At 31.4% G+C, this 23,696-nt stretch overlaps 1 protein-coding gene across 3 annotated transcripts in view; it reads right to left on the bottom strand.

Annotated features, from left to right (window-relative positions):
- Nucleotides 1-23,696, bottom strand: part of LOC143253666 (ionotropic receptor 25a-like) — a 119,252-nt gene that overhangs the window by 34,298 nt on the left and 61,258 nt on the right. For all 3 annotated transcript variants that reach the window (XM_076507869.1, XM_076507868.1, XM_076507870.1), the window contains 6 exons: nt 20,543-20,842; nt 18,099-18,277; nt 14,927-14,980; nt 13,341-13,457; nt 10,011-10,184; nt 7,589-7,714 (listed from right to left, as the gene is read on the bottom strand). In XM_076507869.1, coding sequence (XP_076363984.1) covers nt 7,589-7,714; nt 10,011-10,184; nt 13,341-13,457; nt 14,927-14,980; nt 18,099-18,277; nt 20,543-20,842 — 950 coding nt within the window. The remainder of the gene's footprint in view (nt 1-7,588; nt 7,715-10,010; nt 10,185-13,340; nt 13,458-14,926; nt 14,981-18,098; nt 18,278-20,542; nt 20,843-23,696) is intronic.

Below are 23,696 nucleotides of genomic sequence, written 5' to 3'. Positions count from 1 at the left end.
TGTTCTAGATATTTTCAATGTCCTTGAATCATTATATCCTTACAAGCATTACAAAGTATAAAGACTTATTTCTGCAACATTCAGAGCCTTTCTACAATAGGCAATCACATATTCTATTTCATGTTCTACTTACAGCTCCCTTTAGCAAACAAACAGCTAGCATTGAAAATATAGCTTCACACATTACATCTGTATTGTAAAGTCCCTTGAACAATTATAACACAGATAAAACTGTATCCTAAACTGCTCATTCACCAAGTCATTTTGGCGATTTCCTCTTCCAAAACATACTATATAGGTGGAGTTAATGAGTATTCTGTCACTTGGGGTACATGATCGAGTAAATCTTTTTGTAGCTCTATCTTTGAGGATCATATGGAAGTAGGTTCGACAGGAACCCTGGGTTTCTCAGCAGATTGACATTCCACTAATACATCTTTTATGGATTTACGCAGTTAGTTTGGCTAGAATAACCTGTATTTGGAGACTCTGTAAACCACATCACTGATGTTTTTCAAAACAACATGTTGTCCTTCTCAACAGGTGCTTAACTGATTTAAGTCTTCCCAAATTAATGTCATGTGTGAAACCAATGATATGCCTTAAGCTGTCTGCATATTCTGTTTAAGGCTCTACTGAGCGACTATCCTCTGGATGTGAGTACAGAATAATCAATTCAGGTTAAGCATTCTCTCAAACTTCAGGGATGAGTGTGTTGCTTTATGTGTTGCCGTTCAATAGCTCGGAAGCAGCATAACATAAATCGTTAACTGATTGTATCTTTATATCATGGTATCAGAAGGCAGAGGAAGGGGTATTGTCATTGTCTATTTGATCAAAGGCTTTGATGTATTTAGAGTTCTGTCCATAATTCGAGTGAAATTCCAGAGGCATGTCAAATCTTGAAAGAAACTCATTAATGAATTTCTTGGATAAGATTATGAACATCATATGTATTTATCTTTTAAAAATGATCCATAACAATCATGGTACGTTTATTTCCACTGTTGCCTTGTGGTAGAGAACCAAGCACATCAATTTCAGTTCCCTTAAGTTAGTTCCAACACAATGCTGCTGTAACTGTCCATGCACCAGTTCTCTACAGATACATAGCACTCTACCGAAGAGGAACATTTTCTTGCTCTATTCAGTTTCCTCTTAACACCTGAGTGCCACAGTGGAAGGCTGTGAAGATGACAGTGTGTTTCAGTATGTACATTGTTTTTATTCACTTGTGTCTTACTATTTCTGACATACATTTTCTTGTAAAGAGAATGAATACCAGTATGCCTAGTTCATTGTTTGTTCCTTAGCCATATGGTGTGTTTGTCATAAGGGTTTTCTGTGCTATTTTTGATCCACTTAAAAATTGGTTTATTTTGCTGACCAGTTTTCAGTTGCGTGTTGAACCACATTATTATTCATCACTTCTGGATACTCCATCTTGTATTATAATCAAATGAGTTTTAGGTTGATCATCTTTCATTTCTTGTATTTCTTTTTCCATAGTATTTACATTCCTCATTCATTGACTCCGGGAAAAGGCATAAGCATTTCTATGGTTTCCGTCAGGGTAATATATGATGCTAAAGTTTTTGTCGTGGAGGTTTTGAAGAAATCTTGTTATTTGGCCTTCTGGATTAAGCATATCACCAGCCACTTTAATTTTGCTTGATCAGGCCCTAATGTAAAACTCTGTTGATATAGGTAATGATAGAAATGACTTAGGGTTAAACCAACACTTAGTAACTCTTTCTGAGAAGTATAATAATACCTTCTTTTTGCAACATTCAGAGCCTTTATACAATAACAAATTACATATAATTTTTCATGTTGTGCTTACTCCATCTGCAAAATCACTATCAGCTGTATCTAGAATGAGTGGCTCTTCAGGAGTTAAGTATGGTCATACAGGAATCGTGGTAATTTTTCTTTTAACTTGATAAATGATTGTTCATAACCAGCATAACTTATTTAGCATCTTGCATTCTTCGTCCAGATTTTACTCAAATGTCATATTTAATTGTGTTCGTGTTTCTAATAATAAAGTCATTATTCTTCACATCCATGAGAGTTCTACCTGTAGTGTCTGTCACTATATTTGATAAGTCTAGTATGAGTATATCACTTTCTGGTGATTTGATTCTCCTTCTTGTCACGAGAAATCAACCTCAGGTGTAGTAATCGTCATGTAATGCACAGTTATCTCCGGATTATAGACTCACCTGCCTCTCTTCATTGTCTCCACATAAAGCCAGTCCCAGTGTGCACTTTTTCTTTTAAAGTCAATTATTCACACATCATGTGATGTACAGAAAATTCATAAAGAAAGCGTAGCTTCCAACCGTTTCTTGCTGGGACTTTTTGTCCACTTGCTGTTCACATCAGTTAATCTTCTTTCATCATTGTTGGAGGCAATTTCATACCTTTCTTTACCAAATCAAGTTGAATTATTGCATCTACAAGAATCATTATTGATTAACATACTGCAAGGCTTCTGATCAACAAACCTGTGGACTCATGGACTAGATTTGTTTTAAATAAGGAGCTTAATAACTCATTAGGGGCAGATAGGGTATTCTCAGCTGAACATATCAACATACGTTGAGCTAATTTCCGACTAGCTCTTTGTATTTCCTTTGCTTTGGTTGGGTTTAAAATTCATCCTTAACAACTATTAATTTTTCACAACTCGGCCATAATGCCCAGATTTTCCACATTCATAACAGTTCCCTTTTACTTCCATCCTTTGGGAATAGTTGTTATTCTTATTTCCTACACGCTTTTGTCTGCAGTTTATAGCAATATATTCGTTCAACTTACACTTAGTACATCTATTGTAACCAATCCCAGTCCTTCTAGACAATTATCAGAAGGAGCTGATGTTTCGATACAAATTGTTCTAATATTCTTATAACTTCGAGATTTTACTGATTGTTTTTCTGTAATTTTAATGGATTCTTGTTTCATCAGCAACTGCAGAACTTTCTTGGAAGTTATATAACTACTTTGGTGCAGTCTAATTCTCATGTCCTCGTCTGTTTTAATATTTATAAATTGATGTCAGCAAATCCGACCTATATTCTGGAGCATCTGGATTAGAAAATTGTGCGAGTATTTCCAAATCTTTCACAAGTTTGTCCTCAGTCTCTTCTTTCCTCCATAATTAAATCTGTAACTTTTCTCTGGATACTTTCTTCTAGTGTGTCACTGAAAACCTATCACATGAAGTAGCCACTATTGTTTGCTTGTTGTTATGAATCTCGTCTGGAAAGTTACTTAATGTCACTAGAGTAGATCTTTTCAAATTAGCAAAGATGATATTGTTATGTTTTGATAGGTTGTTGTTCACGCTTTCACCTGTTAAACTTGGTAATTATTTCGAATTAAACATTATGTGCTTCTTATGATACCTTACCATAATAGTTTGTTGGTTTTACAATTCAGTAATGTTCAACTGGCGAGCTAAATACTAGAACTTGATTTGGTATTGTCGTGGCTCAGGTAGTTCAGTAATATCTGGTAGTAATAAATGGCATAACAGTAGTGGTAATAGATGTAAACCAAATAAATAACCTTATTCCATATTTTGTAACAGATGGCGATATAGGTTGGAACTCTTTTCCACTGCAGAAAAAGGTGTTTTTTTTAATTTCGTGTGAAGCTACTTAAGGCCTATCTGCACTAGCCGTCCCTAATTTAGCAGTGTAAGACTAGAGGGAAGGCGGCTAGTCAGCACCACCCACCGCCAACTCTTGGGCTACTCTTTCAATCTATCTTTGTAATATCCCAACGAATAGTGGGATTGACCATAACATTATAACGCCCCCACGATAGGACTGATAGGGCGAGCATGTTTGGTGTGACGGGGATTCGAACCCGCGACAAGAGGTGTGGTATGTTTAATCTTTGTATTTAATAATTACAGATGTTTTATGTTGTTACTGATGTTATTATTTACTTTGTTGACAGCTTTCTTTGCTTCATTATTGTATTTCTATATTTCCTCAATTTTGTCACTAAAGCCTTTCTGTAATTCAGTTCTGCTATTATAGCTTCTTTGTACTTATTCAATCTTATCGTAATCTCGCTGTGTGCATCTCTGATAGCTTCATCAATCTTGTCTTCGATCAGACTTATTTTTTATTTTAATTTTTATTTAAATAGTATGATTTTTTCTTTTAATTCCATTAAACTCCTGTCTTTTATATTTTGTTCCTATTTTAATGTCCTATAACATTCTTCTAATTTTCTGTCTTGCTTCTCTAATTTTCGGTTTTGTTCTTCTTGAAAATCTCGATTTATTCTTTATCGCTATCATAGCTTGCTTATTCATATGATAACTATTTTGAAATTGAGCCAAATTATATTTTGTTTTCAACAAAGTAATCCCACTTCTGAGATAAGTATTGTAAAGTGTTTTTTTGCTGGGCAGGTTTATTTCTTCAAATTATTTGGTGAAAATAATGCAAAGTACAGTTCATATAATGATAATAAATTATTATTTTTTAAATATTTGCTACAGCATACTGTCGCTTGTACACAGTTGTAGGATTCAATTCACCAATAACATTTAGACTTTCAACAAATATTTTCTCACTGATGTAACCATGACTAACATATAGCTAAATTTTCAAGTACAATTTCATAACTAATCAATTGACTAAATAAGTATACACGATAACTAATACTGATCTAATTATTTTAATTATATTAGCATTCTACTAAGTGAAAAAAAAGACTCAATGTTTTGCTTAATCTAATAGTTATAATGTATTTTTTCTAAATATTTTGCAAAGTCTCTTGATCGCTAATTATTACAATTAGCAGCTTTCTCCAGTAAATAAACAAATTACAGCATTGAACATATTGCTTAAAACAATGTGTTACGTTTTCCATTTGTTTCATAAAGAAAAGGTTTTCAAGTTTTCGAATTGAGATGCATTTTACAAAAAACCCACTTGCCCTCTTCCTCCCAAAACAAAATATCTTAGAAACTCATGCCCCATCGATTTCTATATTTAACTATTCAATCCACCTACAGAGTAGAAGATTCACGGGAAGTCATTGGAAATTTCCCGGTAGCTATACGAAAGATGTCATAAAACTTCTGAGTGTGACATTGGGTAACATTAAGCTTAGAATAAGTAGATAATACGACCATCTGTACCATGGCTTCGGGACTTTTCTTGGTCACAAGGAATGAGTGTTATATAAATATCACAAGATAGATCTAGATGGTAGAAACTTCTAAAAATGCTTTTTTTTTTGCTTAGAAAGTCTGTACGAACATAATTTGGTGTCCCAAGCTGAGCCATGAATGACTACAATAAGGCTCAATCTTTTTTATCATATATATTTAAATTGTTTTTAACTCACGTCTCATCACATCAAATTTGAAGGAGTCAAAATTTAAATGACTTACTCAGAAAAATGTGCTGATAGCATTCACTCACTCAGTCTTAACACGTCTGATTCTTTATAACAAAAACGTGATCGCGTGACTGAACCAAAATTATAGCACGCAACAAGAAGTATTTTCGTTAGTTAATTTGTTTGTTTGTTTTTTGAATTTCGCCCAAAGCAACTCGAGGGCTATCTGTGCTAGCCGTCCCTAATTTTGCAGTGTAAGACTAGAGAGAAAGCAGCTAGTCATCACCACCCACCGCCAACTCTTGGGCTATTCTTTTACCAACGAATAGTGGGATTGACCGTCACATTATAACGCCCCCGCGGCTGAGAGGGCAAGCATGTTTGGTGCGACCAGGATTCGAACCCGCGACCCTCAGATTATGAGTCGCACGCCTTAACACGCTTGGCCATGCCGGGCCAAAATGAGAACTTCCCATGCCGGGAAACTCGTTAGTTAGTAGTTAAGTACAAAGCTAAATAATAGGCTTAAATGTATTGTGCTCTCAACGGGTATCGAAACCCAACTTTTAGTGCTATAAGTCTGCAGACATCCTGCTTTTTACTTATTGTGATGGTGAACATATATGCGTTTACTTACTTATTTTGATTCTTTCTAAATATTACCTCTAATACAAAAATCTAGATACTAAATAAAAAAGAAAAATAAATAAATAAACAACCAGAAAGTAAATAGGTGAATAAATAAATTCTAGGCCTAATCATTTAATTTTTTTTACACCAATTAACTTTCGACCCTTCGTTTTTTCCTAGATAGATCTATTACGTAAAGTTTTTTTTTCATAATTTATTTGTTTGGGTGTGTGTTTTCTTATAGCAAAGCCACATCGGGCTATCTTTACGTTTACCACGGGAAATCAGCTGGATATTAACGTGGTAAGTTCCTAAACTTATTGCTATCCCAAAGACTTTCGACATTACACAAGGATTATATCACGCTTGTTTTTTTCTTTCTTGTTTGCAATTTCCAGTACGGCAGTGCAGTGGATTCACGTTATATGAGCAATCTAGCTAAATATAGTTATGGATGACACCTAGTTACATAAATATGACAATCAATAGCCTCTAATGTTGTTACTTTATCTATTTATAAAACCGTGATCAAATTATTAAATTCAAAATATCATTTAGCACAGTAGATGATAAACTGGTGTAAGATACATAAAAAAATAATAAATAAGGTTATATAGTTTAATGGAAATATTAATACAAATGTAGGGTTAGGATCTGCAAACTTAGTTACTACTGAAAATTTGTGTTAATGCCACAATTATGCTATTATCAAGAAACTGGCAAGGTCTTCGAAATAGTTCATTACCCCTTTTTCCAAAAGTGTTCAAATTTTAAAATATTACAAAGAATTTGAGTAAACCCACAGAACTTAGTGATCTATTTTTGTAGAAATTGTGGCATGTCAAACTTCTTGACAAAGAAAAAAAAGCTTGTATTTTTACATTCTATTTAAACATTAGGTATTATTTTACTTTCTTACATTCTTTGGGGAAAAAAGAAGCAAAGAATAAAGCCTTCGAAACTACTCGTTTTGAACTACTAAAAGTGTGTGTTAAGTATTTAAAAAAGTAAATAATATCTTTCTCCAAACAGGTATTAGCTCTTTTTGCCTACCAATCTAAAAACCTAACACATGAAGTTACGACTTTACAACAAATCTAAACATATACCAAACAACCATGAAAAGTAGAAACTAACGAAAGGCAAATATTTCTTTAGATTTTTAATTATTAGTAATATCGAATATAAGGTTTAACATACATACTGCTTCCTACATTTCTTAAATATAGCTTGATGTGTGGTTCTCAAGGAATTATACAAAATAAAAACACAGGAATTCGAAATGATATGAACTATCTCAAATATAAGTAACTATTAGATTCTGAAAAATACTTGGTATATGTAACTCTAATTAAATATGCTATCTCTTCTTTTTTTTGTAGTAATTAACATAATATTTACGACGAGTCTTTAAAATAATTAAGAAATATATTTTTTTTGAGTCTTTAAAATAACTAAGAAATATATTTTTCTTCTTTGAGATATATTTTCTAATATTCAAATACATAAGTTGTAAATGTGAAAATTAATTGTGCATTGTCATAAAATCCAGTACAGAAACAAATTAATGAAAATTCAGTATTACCTTCTTGGTATGAACATGTTTTCCAAAATCAGTTATTGTCTTGTTTTCCACAGATAATTGTATTTCTTGGTAGTTCTTGCCATTTTGTGCAAAAACGAATTTTCCATACGAACCGTCAAACAACATCTAAACAAAGAAATAGTCAATTTAATATTTTTTCATTAATTTTAAGCAAAACAAACAATGCTTTGAAAATCTGAACAACAGGGCATACCAGATTCTGAAATTTGTAAGGTTCAGTTCCTCTTTCGACTTGCATTGCTTTCTCAAACATTAAACAAAAAGCCCAGAAATAAGCTGTTGATATAGGTGAAAATATGGTGTATTTTTCTATAGCTTTTAAAACAACTAATAAATATTTTGTGTTTGAACACAACAGTCAAAATATTGTATTCTTCAACAAGACCTGCTTCTTCACATGAAACTAGGTTTTGGCGAAATGTTTCTCATAAAATACTTTAAGCATGGTACCCCGCTGGTATAGCGGTAAGTCTACGGATTTACAACACTAAAATCGCAGGCTCGATTCCCCTCGGTGGACTCAGCAGATAGCCCGATTTTGCTTTATTATAAAAAAAAAACGCACATACTTTAAGAATAGAAACATTACATATAAAGGCAAATTATTCAAGAAAATAAAAATGTTGATGGAAGCTTAAAACTTTGTCTATTTAGTTTCTCTTATTTTATTTCTAATAATCTTTTTTAACTGTTTTATAATGTTCCAGTTTAATCTTATTTTATTCTTGAAATGAAGAACATATACAAAACTTGAGAAGACAGAATAAAAAACAAAAACATTGTAAATACATTAAGTAGCAGAAATAGAAGATGCTAACAGTTGTAAAAGACATACGTAACCTTCTGCGTTAGATTTGGGCTGCTAGTAAGATCGAATTATTCATACTAACAGAAATACCCGTCCTCGAGGCAGGTATAACTGTTAGTTCCTGAGGAAGGTCACTGGGCCTGCGGCCTTTTCAAGAATTGTCTGACAGTTGTACAACAATATACTCATACTTGATGTTTAATAATGTTCACTATTCATGAGAAAAAGGACTTTATCGAAATTTTAGTTTAAAAATAAGCTGTCATAACAGCATTACATCACTGAGTAAATTTTATTAAAGTAATTCTTTGGAAACTAGGGTTATTATAGAAAGTGTTTTGCTTTTCTGTTGGACCTGTCATGAGATTTTCACTAAAGAAAAACAAATAATTTTTAAGTTTGTTTTTGATTGTTTTATATGTGAAACTTACCACTTTTTTATAATTTTTATTGGTTAATTCTTAAACAATATATAAATTATGGTAGTTTTATTTATTTCGCAGCTATAAGAATATTGGCTACTTATCAAAAATAATCAGTCAGTTATGACTGATGATGATTGTCGCGGTAGTTTCGAAGAGTTTTAAACGCATACAGCGCAAGCTCCATTATAATAAGATTTGAATAAACAATAACCTTCATACATTCAATCAAGGCTTACAGGTATTTTTTTATATTCTTTAATTCCTTAAATTTGAAGAATTCCCGAATGTAGACTTTAACACATATAATTCTATCGCTTTTTGTGGTACATGCTCAAGTTGAATACATTCTCTCGCAGTTTAACTCTAGAATGCTGTAGCTCATAACTCTTATCCCATTTTCTGACAGAAATGATAGCTGTTTACTTTTGGACGTCACGTACTATCTTCCCTGCAAGAAAGTTGATTAATTACCAACTAGCAAATCAACATCTTGTATGCTCCCAAAACACCGAAAGTTAAAGTGTTATTTGAGTGTTTCTCTGCATTCAATCTGATATCAATGAAAATCACAATAATCTGGAAAAAAAAAAACATCTCAGTTTGTGGGTAGAAGGTAGTATCAGCCTCTACTGCACATGTTAAGGAACAAGATTTCTAGTTTAAGTTTTTGATTATCTTTATACAACAAAAGTTTTTTTAGCACTTGTCTACTGATGATTTTGATGTCTTTGAAAAATGTTATATCACACTATTAGGCCTACTTTTATTCTATATAGTATTATCCAACCAAAATTTTGAATAGACTTAACAGATAATCGTTGGAAGTTTGGAAGATAATAATGTTTATCTTATAGTTCTAAACTATTAACTGCAAAACTAGAGAAAGACAACAGCTATAATTAGTTTAGAGTAATATAATAGGGATGTGATAAAAAATCTGGGATTGTGACATTTCCTTCCTTTTAAGATTACAGGATATTAGTGAGCATACATTGGCTTATTATTATTACTTTATAAGATAAAAGAAATTAAAAACGAGTATTTTAGTTACCTTTTAGGCCTAAACCTGAACCAAATTATTACATATGATTTTGTCACACACTGTACACATACATAGTGACATCATCTACATTGTAGAGATATGCGTAGATTAAGAAAAACTGCTTACCTGTTGTAGGGAATCCAACAACTTGGTATTTTTCCTCTCTGATTTTTGTTCTTCCAGCATTTTATTGTTACAATCAGTGTAGGTCAATTGAAGCGGCCATTTCAGCATTTCTTGTTGCTTAGAAACAACTCTTAGTGCTGCCTCCGTAAGGTCATAGTAGAAAGAGGCCTCCAACTTATTTAACAAAATTAATTAGTTTAACTTGTTATTGTAAGGAAAATATAACTCAAAAATGATTTGATTAAGTTTAATGTGAGACACTGAAGATAATTCCATTTTTACACTGCTGGATTTACAGAATAAAGTTTCGTAAGTTTTCAAAAATAAATAAATCAAAATATCACTATGATGAAAGTCAACAGTCAAGTAGAAACAGTTATGAAAAATTGAGATATTACAAAAAGAAGATGCAACATAAACGTGAAAACGTTTTTTAACAGCAAATATTTCGTACTTGACATAAAAGCTCAACAAAGTAGAACAAGAAAGCCACAATCAAAATCTAGAACCGTGGGAATTCCCAAAATAATTGTAAAAATACAGAGGAAATAGTCAAAAATGTAGTTGTTGCCTTAAACTGCAGTCTATTTTCAAAAGGAAATATTATTTGATATGTGTCAAAGTGTATTTAGTTTGAATGAATAAATGAATTTATAAAATGGAAAACTTATAATTTCAATTTAGGCTTTGTCTATAGAATGGAGTAACTTGTAAAATAAATTAATCACAAGGATAATAAATATAACTTTGATCACCCAAAATATTATTTGACAAATAAATTTGTTAAACCAACAACCACTGACCACATAATTCACTGTATAAAAGATTCTGAAACTTTTAAAGTAGTTGGATTGAACAACACCTATTATCAAATGTTTTGTTGTTCCATTACCATAAACATTTAATTTAAGTATTAAAAAGAAATATAACCAGATTCTTTAAAAAAATAAAAAAGTCAATGTTTAAAAAGAAAGATAAATTAATAATTATACATCAATAACTATATTAAGAATATTTTCAAAAAAATATTAAAAAATCAATTCAGTAGATTTAGCTCTTGTTCATAAGTGTGATTTGTCTGGATATCAATATGGCTTTCATATGGATAAGTTGATAAGAGAAGCTATTCAAGTTTCATGTGAAAGTATTATTGATAAAATGGAGAAAATTTAACATATTTGACACTGATTTTCGACTTACATAAAGTGTTTGATTGTGTAAGTCATAAGTTATGTTAAAAATATAAACTTTCGAAATACGAAATAAAATATATAATTGCTTGAAGAATTATTTAAAGAACAGAATCTCAATAATTAATATTGATACTAAATATTCTGGTGAATCAATTAATGCAAGAGGTGTTCCTCAGGGCTGTATTCTAGGGTCACTGTTGTTTTATTAAATGTTAATGATATTTTTAATTGATTATCTCAAATAAAGTATAGATTATTTGCAAAATATTCTACAATTTTAGCTCGTAATAAGAATTCATGGTATTTAATTGAAATTTTAATTTTTCGTTACATAGGCTAAATTACTGGCTTAATGAAAGTGATTTTTTGTAAATCTTGATTAGACTAAATTTATACTTTTTCATAATGTAAATAAAATTAGAAATAAAAAGGAAGTATATTTATATTTAAATATACGAATAGAGAATTGTTTTAAAGATGTCTGTTACAACTGTTTTTAGTATTATAACATCTGAACATATCAGAAATATTAGGAAAATAGCTGCAAGATATAAAAAATAAAATAGAAAGATTAGTCAATAGAAGATGTTTGATAATTTTCTATTATAGTGTCACTTATACACATTAAATATATGCAAACACTCGTTAGGGAGGTTCATCAGAATATAATGTGTGTGTCTTTGTTGTGAGTAATTTTTAGGTTTAGACTATCAGGATGCTGTGCATCAGTTATATAATAAATACACAGTATTTGATATTTATGAAATAAATAATTATTTAGTAGGTAATCTTAGGTTTATGGTAAAAATATTATACGCAGTCTTCAAACTCTTTTTATAAATAATATCCATTGTGATGATAAAAGAATTACTGCTAAGTTATACATACCACTTCTTAAAACATTAACAGGTCAATGTTCAATAACTTTGTAAGGGTAACCATTTGAAATACAATACCCAATAATATAAGAACGATGAAATAATTAAACGTCTTAAGAATTATATCGAAAACTATTTACAATATTTATGATTTATTTAGTTATTTTTATGGATCAGTATAAAAACATTACGATACTATTCTCAGTTAATGGTATCAAATATATGACACGATGTAACGTGTTACGTATTTATATGTATGTGCTTACTTTCTTTTTGTAATTATTAATATTTTCCCGTTACAGAAGATAATTTTATGTAAACGTTCTCTCTTTTCCTTTCCTTTTCATATACTAGAAGTCTGATTGCAATGAAAATTTATTACGTGTTTAGAACATATTGTATTACCTAATATATAAATAATATAATGAAGTATAATTCACAAAATATAAATTAAAATAAAAACATAAAATACAAATAAAATTAAAAATAATTTAAATTTAAAATATCAGTTTTTGAATGCTCATGTTCTTCATAGATATATGCTTGAAGAACTTCGTATATTTACAATAGTTGAGTTACTATAAATTACAAATTTAGACTTTTACGTATCTGTGCGAAAAGAATAGATAAGAACAGTATATGAATATATATATAAATATGTGATTCAAACATTAATAAATACGTACACATTTGCTTTGAGAATCTTAAAAAGTAAATATTTACTTGTTGAAGCTGGAGATGAAGTTTTAACCACAATTCCAATCCTGTATTTTAATTTTGGAAATGCTTGTTTCACACCTTTTCCATGTTACGTCTATAAGCAAGCTTAAAAACAAAAACAACAGCTGAGATATGCTAGAATAAAAAGCTTTCTCGTATCAAATTACGGAAAATGTTGCACGATTTGATGATGGAGTGCTGTTAACTAGGTATCTTCTCTCTAGTCTGTCAGCTCAAAATTAGAAACAGCTGGCTGGAATAGTTTTTGTTTCATTTTCTGATGAAAAAACTATTCAAATTAGCTGTTTCTAATTTTGAGCTGACACACTAGAGAGAAGGTAACTAGTTAACAGCACTCCATCACCAGTTCTTCTTCAACTATTGTCTGACCGAATAATGGAAGTTCACATTCATTCTTAAGACTCGCCCAAGGCCCCGAAGTGCGGAGCACTTTTTTCGTAATGTAATGAGAACATTTGTCTCTCAAATTGATAGTCCAGCTCGCCAACCTTTGGACCACCTTCAGCCCTTAAACTTACCGTGTTTTCAATTGTCTTAGAGACAGTTCTTGTGTTTGTTGTACGTGCTAATTCAGGGCTTATCATCACAAATTTGATATCTTGGTGGAAAATTACAGGATGTTCTGATTCCTTTTCCTGTGATGAGAGAATAATTTATTTTTCGGTTAATTATTGAAATTTATTTCTAAAAATGCCTTATGACCAGTGTAAAAACTATTGTAACGATCTAAAACATATCGAGAGAGAAAGAAATATCACTGTTGTAAAATAATCCTTAGCTACTCAGAAGCCTTTAGTTCAGCAGGCCTGATATTAGGGGCAAAAAACACACGTTTCACTGCATATTTATTTTCCATATTCCTCGTTACTTATCTATTATTTATTTTAAATCAGAGGTGTAAACAGTTAATACTTAAAAATATGGCTTTAAATATATATCAAACAAAATCATAGTTCTGTTACTAAAATAGAAAAGATGAAGCAAAACTATTGTAGTGTTTCCTTTTTAAATAGTTTACTCATTATGCATAAAATATTGTAGTGTTTCCTTTTTAAATAGTTTACTCATTATGCATAAAATATTAATTTTTCTTGTTCTTCTTCAAAATTAAAAATGGCAAATGTTTTGCTTTATGTTGAACATTGTGTACCTGTAGAATATGTCTAGTAAAATTTGATTTAGCATCTTTGTCTATTTGTGATTCTAACTTCACCTGAAGTTTTCCACTGTGATATTTACAGCCTCGGAGCAGTCATAACTGGAGGTTTGAAGGATAGTGCATTACAGAATACATATATGTATTTTTCTCCAATCTCTATTTATGTTACTTAGATAGGAAGAGTTTAATAATTGAAGTTGCATAATAACAATCTTTATTTACAAATAACAACTGAAAACAAAACAGTAAAATAAAGACAAATGTTATAACTGGTTTGGTTTGTCAAGAAAGAGAAAAGGAAAAGCAAAATTTTAGTGAGCTTCTTTCTCTTACCAGTTCAGCGCGTATCCCTTCTGTTAGTCAAACTAGAACTATGTAGTACTTAAGTTAAACTCAAAATAGAACAATGTTTTAGATTGTGAAGAAAGATAAAATTCTCTACTGAAATAATGTTATCATAAAAGTTTTACAAAATCTCTAAAAAACAGTTGAATGGAAAATTTTACAAAACAAATCCCTGTTCAATTAATGTCAAAAGTAAAGTTACAGTTCAGTTTAAGTTTAAAAGATCAGATAAAGCTTGGAAAAATCTATTAAGCAAAGTTGGTCCTGGCTGTTAATTCAAAATGTACAATAACAGCTTAAGCAAGATTTGAACATAAAAGGTATTCTGCACTTGAAATCTATCCATTTGTACTCGAGTGCTGAAATAAGCAAAACTTGAGTATCGCTCACTACCCAATCTGCTGACAAGAAAGACAAATTTATATTCCTAGATATCACGTTCTATTTTCCCTGCAAGATAAAGATATGTTTACTTAAGAGATTATCCATATTCAAAATGAACTGAAAGAAAATACAGATATTAAAAAAAGGATTCGAGTTTTCCTCTACATGAAATGACACAGCTTTGATGTTGTCCTTTCATGTTAAAAAGTCACTTACCATAGTGATAAAAATCCAGGCATATTCACTGTCATGTAAGCTATAATTCTGAGCCTAGAATTGAAAAAAAAAGTGATCAAAAGCGGTTGAAAATATAGTTCCTCAAAAAATACAAACCACATGTGAAGGATACTTGTGGCTTGATCAAGTTTTCTAAGAGGTACTGGTTCTTCAAGCTTTATTAATTCTACTTTCTGTTTAGGATTAAAATATAAACAGATTCCATTAGCAGTTACATTTCATCAAAAGACTAATATATGTGTAAATTCACAGCATTATAAACAAAACTTAACAAGTTAGATCAAAATAGTAAACAACCATTCAGTTAAACTAAAATTCGTGCTCCAAAAATTGTAGGAATAGCATTAAACACAAAAAATTACAAGTTCAAATGTGTTTCTTCAGTTATACAATTTATTTCAATTTTGTCTAAAATTTATTGGTAAAAATATAAGAAGTTAAATCAAAGATTAACAAATTATTATTAACATGAAATATTTTGAAATGCGCATAAAAATCTGTACCAACTAATAAAAGTTAACATTTTTCTCACACTGAAAACGTATTTCTCATATGTACTAACTCCCTCACCCCAATGTATCTTAATCTTCTATCTACCTTCTAAGCATTACTAAAATCTTCACACTCAGTGCACCAGTCATATGCCCCATCAACTTTCACACCATTTTTGAACGTGTACATGTCACGTGACTACTCCATCAATGGTATTGCTCCACATATTTTGACACAGCTTCCTTCTGCTAATCCTGCTTAACCCTCACTTTCAAGAATTGCTAGATTCAAAAAGAAGAACACTAGCCATGGGGAAGAAGAGTCGAAAGTGTAAAATGGTATGTTCGATAATGCATTGCTAGTTTTTGAAACTGAAAGACGTTTTTTAAGTAACAGTACAACAGACAAAAACACTGGATATTAATTCTTCTTTTCAGGGGTACTTTTGACATCTAGTTTTTAAAAAATATGAAGTTACAATTTAAGAACTTATAGTCAATTTCTGAAGTAATAGAAAACCACAAATGTGGCCCATCCATGGGGGCGTTATAATGTGAGTTCAATCCTACTATTCGTTGGTAAAAGAGTAGCCCAAGAGTTGGAGGTGGGTGGTGATGACTAGCTGCCTTCTTTCTAGTCTTACAATGCTAAATTAGGGACGGCTTGTATAGATAGCCCTCGAGTAGCTTTGTGCGAAATTCAAAAACAAACCACAAATGTGGAGAAAAGTAAAGTCAGAATCAGAAGCTTAAAAGTTATAGGAAGTGAATGTTACCTACAGGAAAGCATGTAAGATGTTATAACACGAAAAACTAAAAACTTCATCGTTTATAACTTTGGAGAAAAAATATGTGTCAATAGTATTTCTTAGAGAGAAAGAACTGGGAGTGAGGTATAACAATATTTGAAATTTCACATTAAAAAGTAATAAAGTAATTTTGATATGTGTTGATTAATCTCGTATTATTTAGTTAACTGAAATGCTCGTGTTCACATCTTGCGAAACAATAGTAGTTCAAAAAGTTTCACATTTTCCATGTGGTGGTTTTATCAAAAGCCTGACGTTGTGTAGTGGTTAGGGCATTTGTGTCGCAAGCTCGTCCTATCACCGAATATTCTTGTCCTTTCAGCTAAAATGCTATAAGATGATGGTCAAACAAGAGGTAGTTGTAAGTGGTGCCTTCCTTTTAGTCTAACACTTCGAAATTAGGGATGAATAGCACAGATAGCCCTCATGAGTGCCAAATTTACCAAAGAAACAAATTGTTCTTATCAACAAGAGTGATATAAAAATTTTATTTCTGGAATGATTCCCAACAATTAATTTAAAATGCCCTATGGGCTGCAACTTCTCAGTTTTAATTGTTTAAAACATATTTGTTGTAATTCTGTTTATAACAGTAATTAAAGATTCATGGATCCTAAGCTCTTAATATTGAATCACTGTTTACCTATAAACATTGTGTTAAGATGTGATAGCACACATACTTATGTAAGTTTCAGGTTTTATACCATCATCACAGGAATTCTATTGACTTTAGTGTGATTCTGCAGAAGAAACCAATCCAGTAGTTCGATAAAACATTGGCTAGTGCCTCATAAACACATAATACAAAACAGAATGGTGTATTTGCTAAATACAAAGAAAGCCTCGTGCAAATAACACTGTTGGTTTTCAACTATGGGAAGAAAAGGTTTACCAGTGTGTTCAGCTTTGTGGTTGACGTGACTCATTCACTAGGCGACAGTGTTTTAACTTCCTCTAAGTCATTTATTACACCTCTTAAAACACAGTTATGTAACTTCAGCTGTTTATGGTATTCTTAATTACATTATTAAGGTGTCCGTATATGATAAATTTATCAGAACTGTTTTTGCCAAAGAACGACAGATGTCAATTCCACGTACCTTTAGAATGGTCTGCGTTTTGTTTCTTGGTGAACACTCACTATTTTGTCACTATATGTTAAATTTACGAATATTGTTTTAAGTCAAAATTGGTGAAAAAGAATTAAATTAGAGAAGTTTCTAAACTAACATTTCTTCGCCACATCTCCTTAGCTTTCTTCACTTAAAAGTTATTACATACACAACCAAAATCATGATTCTTTGCTCTTAAATTTTTGAAATATTAATGTTATACTCTCCTGACAAAGCTGACGTAGTAAAACGTACAAAATTAAATAATTTAAAAGACAAAAATAGTTGATTTTCTAGTAAATACAATTTATATGTTGTTCTTACAATCTTAGCAGCTCACATATGTACTTTACATTTATTGAAATCGAAAAAAAATCCACAGGTCGTTTATCTGTTTTTTTTATTTCGCCCAAAGCTACACGAGAGCTATCTGCACTAGTCGTCCCAATTTAGCAGTTTAAGACTAGAGGGAGGCAGCTAGTCATCACCACCCACCCTCAACTGTTGAGTTTATTTTTTTCAACTAATAGTGGGATTAATCGTAACTTAAAACGTCCCCATGGCTGAAAGGGCGAGTATGTTTGGTGAGACGGGGATTAGAAACCGTCCCCCTCAGATTGGAAGTCGAATACCTTAACCATCTGGCCATGCTTGGCTCTTCACCAGTACTCACTTTTGAAACAGACATTTATCAAGAAAATTGTATTTATACATATTTATTCTATACTATGTCACTCACGACTTTTAATGTCTTCATAATTGTTGACAGGCTACCAATAACGAAGAAGTTCGAGATCATAGCATCGTAATGAATTTGAGATATTTGGGTTTTTATTGCTGATTCTGAGTCTTCCAACTGCTGAATCACGTGACGTGTAGGGATGTTTTCCATAATTGTGCTGTACCTGTGATTCATTACTGAAATAAAGAATATTCAAATATATTTTAATATCAATGTTTGCTTAAGTTAAATTTATATTTAAAAATATATATAATTTGTACTGTTTAATCTGTATTTCGAAATTCCAGCCTATTCACTAAAGTTATAGAAATTCTCTTGTGTAAAAGTCAACAATATCTTTGTGTACGTAAACACTGGTGTATCGTCTATATTGCTGTGCAGACTGAAAAATCTAGAAACTCTCCTACACATATCAATAAAACCAACGCGACCCATCAAAAGACAGTATATATTACTTGTTTGCTACGTTTGTTATATTATAAACCTCGAATGTAATAACTTATCGCTTATTAATGGGGAACTTAAGACATATTGACCATGAAAGTTTACAGATTTCGAATATTACAAACCATTTACCTTCAGTAGATTCGCATCGGACATTAGTATTTTTACAAAAACATTATATAACTTCATCGGTGAAAAACTCGGGTGAGGAGGCAAGAGAGATACCTAGCTCCCCATTAAATGAATTGTACATATATCACCTCAAAATTAGTTTGAACATTATGAACACTCGATAAAATATTCTGGTTCAAGACCAGATAGAAGACCCAATATTGTTTGTAAAACTGTTGTGTATAAATCATTATTTGTAATAAACGTTACTATAAATTGCATTTTTGTATGCTAAAGTATATTTGTATTAAGAAAAATTGTTGTATCAATCTTAGGAAATATCACAAGTTCGATACATATCGAGTTTTAATTAAGATCTAAATTTAAATTATCATTTAACTCAGTTTCAGATTATTTCAAATCCTAACACGTAACAAAAGTGAAAATCTTTAAATTTTCTATGAGCTATGTTAATTACAAAAGTTAAACAAACTAAGAAATATAAAGCTTAATGTATAGGAACCAAACGTTGTGAACGTGTTAACTTATCAAATGAAGAAACTACGAAATAAAGTGGATAAAATTATTAATAACTTGTATCAAATTATATCATGATTTCTGACAAAAATTTCAGGTTTGATAAATCTGTAAGAAATTCTCGACCAGTATCTCTTATCTTTAGAGGATAGGCCACCATATACACGAATGTAAAACATAGACTTTATTATTTATCTATAAAGTATTCATCATCCCATTAGTGAGTATGGCTCTATGATTACATGTAACATATTTCAAATGATACAGCTACTTTAAAACCAAACAGTACTGTTAGCTTTATAATTATCACGTTATACTCTCGCATGTTATGTCGAGAAAAGGCGCTACCAATTAAAACCATAATAACTAAATTTGCTTTGAAATATAAGTATTTAAGACACGATATTCGCTTGCATCATAGTTCACTAACATTGCACCCGCACCAGCATCATGGGAAAAGTATTTTTCATCATATAACCTGATTCATGGAACATAACTTTACCTCGTGGATAACTAATACACTTTATTTCGCGAACAAGTAACTTTTTGTCAGCTTGTCAGCTTCGGAACTAGCCGGCCAATTAATGGTTTTTTAACTTATTGAAATAACATTCCAGCATCTAATTTGAACCCTGGTTTCAAAAACCTTTCCTAGCAGATTCAAACATAATAAAAAAACATATATACTTGTCCATAAACCTTATGATGGCCCGGCATGGCCGGGTGGGTTAAGACGTTCGATTCGTAATCTGAGGGTTGCGGGTTCGAATCCCCGTCGCACCAAACATGCTCGTCCTTTCCGCCGTGGGGGCGTTATAATGTAACGGTCAATCCCAATATTCGTTGGTAAAAGAGTAGCCCAAAAGTTGGCGGTGGGTGGTGATGATTAGCTGCTTTCCCTCTAGTCTTAAACTGCAAAATTAGAAACGACTAGCACAGATAGCCCTCGAGTAACTTTGTGCGAAAGATAAACACGTCAAATACAAAATCAAAAACAAACAGACAAACATAAACCTTATATATCGATTTGATACTACCAAAAGAAATATAATTTTTAGAATCACTTTTATTTAACTGTAAAGAAAAAAATACTTCATTTTCAGTTATTGTAAACCAGTATCGCCTGAACTTACAATTTCGTACGTATTTCATAAAGAAATTTTGATTAGTTGATGCATGCTACTTACAATTTCGTACGTATTTCATAAAGAAATTTTGATTAGTTGATGTATGCTACTTACAATTTCGTACGTATTTCATAAAGAAATTTTGATAAGTTGATGCATGCTACTTACAATTTCGTATGTATTTCATAAAGAAATTTTGATTAGTTGATGTATGCTACTTACATACAGTTTCGTCGAAGAGCACAGCTGCCCTACTCATGTTCACGATACTTGCAATGTCTTTTACTACTGATGTTATCATGTCACCTGGTGGAGGAATATGTACTAGAAAATTTTTCTCTTCTTTATTTAGATTTTGCCAACCGTTTAATCCGTTTCTTTTACTGTAAGTCGCACTGAGAGTCGGTATCCCCATTTTTCTTGTAATGATCTTTACTGTAGAAGATGGTTTGTTTTCTGGATTCAAAGTGGCATCCATGAGTATCGTCGGATTGGTTTTACCAGATATGATTTGCTCACACACTGAAATATCAGAATTGTATTAAATTTCAATAAATATTCAGTTATGAGCTCCAGCTAACGAGCACTAACAACTGGAATTGTGTAAAATATAATTAACAAATATCTTCCAAATTCGTTAAAGATATTTCATTACAAACCATAGTTACAAATAGGATACAATAAATTAAATACTTGAAAGCGCTGTTTTGAAATAATATCAGAAAAACTAAATATACACGATAACCCAGTATTTATAAACGAATTCAAAGAAACATTTCTAAGTTCTTGATATTAATTTATTCCTTTAAAGTGATAAATAAATACATTGACTTCATTCACCTTTTAAAAAATGTTCATAATTAAACAGGCTAAAATTGGCGAGGTCTTCCAGTGTCTTACAGATAAGTCTAGAAGTTTATAACGCTACAAATACTTACTGTAGACATAACACAGATAGGTCATTGGATAGCTTTGTGCTTAATAACAAACAAGTTTCAATTGTATGCGTAGAAAACTATTAATGAATAGCGACGTTAATTTCAACCATTGATGGGAAATTGTCAGTACTTAAACACATTAATCTCAACCTGTCGTGGAAACTGTTCATAATTAAATACACTAACTTCAATTATACTGCACAACAATTTTTTTGGAAAAGTTTTGCTTCCTGAAAAGTTTTTGCTGATTGTGACAGGTACCTGGTGGGTATGCACAAATATCGTTTTGGTTTTGCTTCATCACGTAGGAACTCTGAGAAATAGACAGTTAACTACTTATCGGCAATAACATTTAATTGTGTTTATGTTTCTAATACGCTATTAAGTTCAACATAATTAAAAGTGTTTTGCTCCTAATTTTCGTTTGTATTCAATGTCCGGTGCATCATGTTGCAGTGTCCACAGTAGTCAGCAAGCATTGACGGATTCCAGTTGCCCTGATATCGTTTTTCCATTGTAACAAAACTAAAAATTTCGATAAAACGGTAAGTGATGGGCAAATTTGGATGTGATTTTCGTGATCAGCAGCCAAAAATCTATAAGGAACACCAAACAGTGTTCAAGAAGCAAAAACTTTGTTGTGTAGTGTTAGTCGTGAAAAAATATCAATAACTTAACACAGTAATCTCAACCTGTTGTGGAAACAGTTCATAATTAAATACACTAACTTCAGTTAGTCGTGGAAAATATCAACAACTAAACATAGTAATCTCAACCTGTTGTGGAAACTGTTCATAATTAAATACACTAACTTCAGTTAGTCGTGAAAAAATAACTAACACGCTAAATTCAACCAGTTGTGGGAAACTGAAAAGAAACAACTTATAACTAAATAACTAACTTTAACTAGTTGTAGGAAACTGTCAAGAAATATTTACACTGACTTGAACCAGTGTGCTTCCTTCCTGTAAGTCAAACTACAACATTTAACGAAAAAATATTGCTAATGTTAATGTTAAAAGTAAAGGTTAATCTTATTCTTGAAAAAAAAGTAAAGGTTTAGAATCTTTATAACGTTCTCCATATTGTATTGTTATAGAGACGAACTTGGCTTTAAGTACGAAACATAACAGCACAAAAATCATTAAGAAACAAAAATACAAAACATTTTACAAACACAAATAAATAAAATAAAATAAGGTGTAAAAATACACAGCTCACTTAACTCCTTTAGGAGATGACTGTCTGAAATATTACACACTAATACATAGGCATACAAAAAACAAACGATTTCTCAAAGATGAATATACCATAACAGCAAACCGTTAATGATAAATACAATGCCATTCACCACAATATTAAAAATCTTTCTTTAATCCAATGGAATACAATAAAACTTTTCTGAAACCTAAATATATGTAAGAAAACAACTAAGCCAGTAAAAACTGAAAAACCACACAGGAGTTAACTTAACCTTCTTAATAAAACATGCATCTACAGAGAACAAACCTTAATCAAACATACTGATGACACACTTCCTTCTTCAACTGTATACTTCTGTAGATAATATTTCTAAAGTTGTGTCATAAAACTGCTATCTGCATGCACGTGGGGACCACTAGCTCGAACAGAACTACTACTTGATGTTTGACAATAATGGTACATCATACATTTTTGCACAGCTTACATCCCTGTGTGATATTTCTCTAATCTAAGCGGAATATGCTCATGTTTTTGCACAGTAGAGAGTGCTATTACTAGAGCATCTGAGGCGTTAATCTTAGCACTCACCCATTAATATAACCTCCTTTTGTCTTGTGTCAAAAATCAGAATATCCAATAAACTGACAGTCTTAACATTTATTTTAGTACTTCACCTGTATTTATTTATAAATCATGGTCATGCAATGATCTTATCCAGCATGCTACTATTATTTGGGGTTTTTAAAAATCCATCAACTAGTTCTGTTATATATGGTACAAACTCAAATTGTAAATTTTCTACCATACAAGTAGTGTCAAAAGCGATTTAATATTAACACTTTTGCAAGCATTTGTTTCTCTGTCATACAGTATTTGCAATTACATGTTCTACAACATTTTTGTGCTAGAATGACAATTTTCCAATTTCAATATTACTGGTGTTGGTGTCTGGTAGGAATTCACAATATTGTTATGAATATATCAAAACTGGGGTTTCTCCAAGATCACTTCATGTTCTTTAGTATTTTACAAACTCAGATATACTGTAGACTTCTTATTTGACCAGAGTTTGAAGCCAATCTTACATTGGTGCTATTTCACCAGGATACCCAGCAAGTCCTTCAATGTGCATAATATAACCAAAAAGTTCAGTTGCCAAGTGTATAAAAGCACATTGTATTGGCTTCAGTTTCACGTATACATTTCTATTTTAAGAGTATAACTTTGAAATTCTT

Source organism: Tachypleus tridentatus, chromosome 6 (assembly GCF_004210375.1).
Source record: "Tachypleus tridentatus isolate NWPU-2018 chromosome 6, ASM421037v1, whole genome shotgun sequence".
Classification (NCBI taxonomy): domain Eukaryota; kingdom Metazoa; phylum Arthropoda; class Merostomata; order Xiphosura; family Limulidae; genus Tachypleus; species Tachypleus tridentatus.
This window is presented reverse-complemented; position numbering and strand designations above follow the sequence as displayed.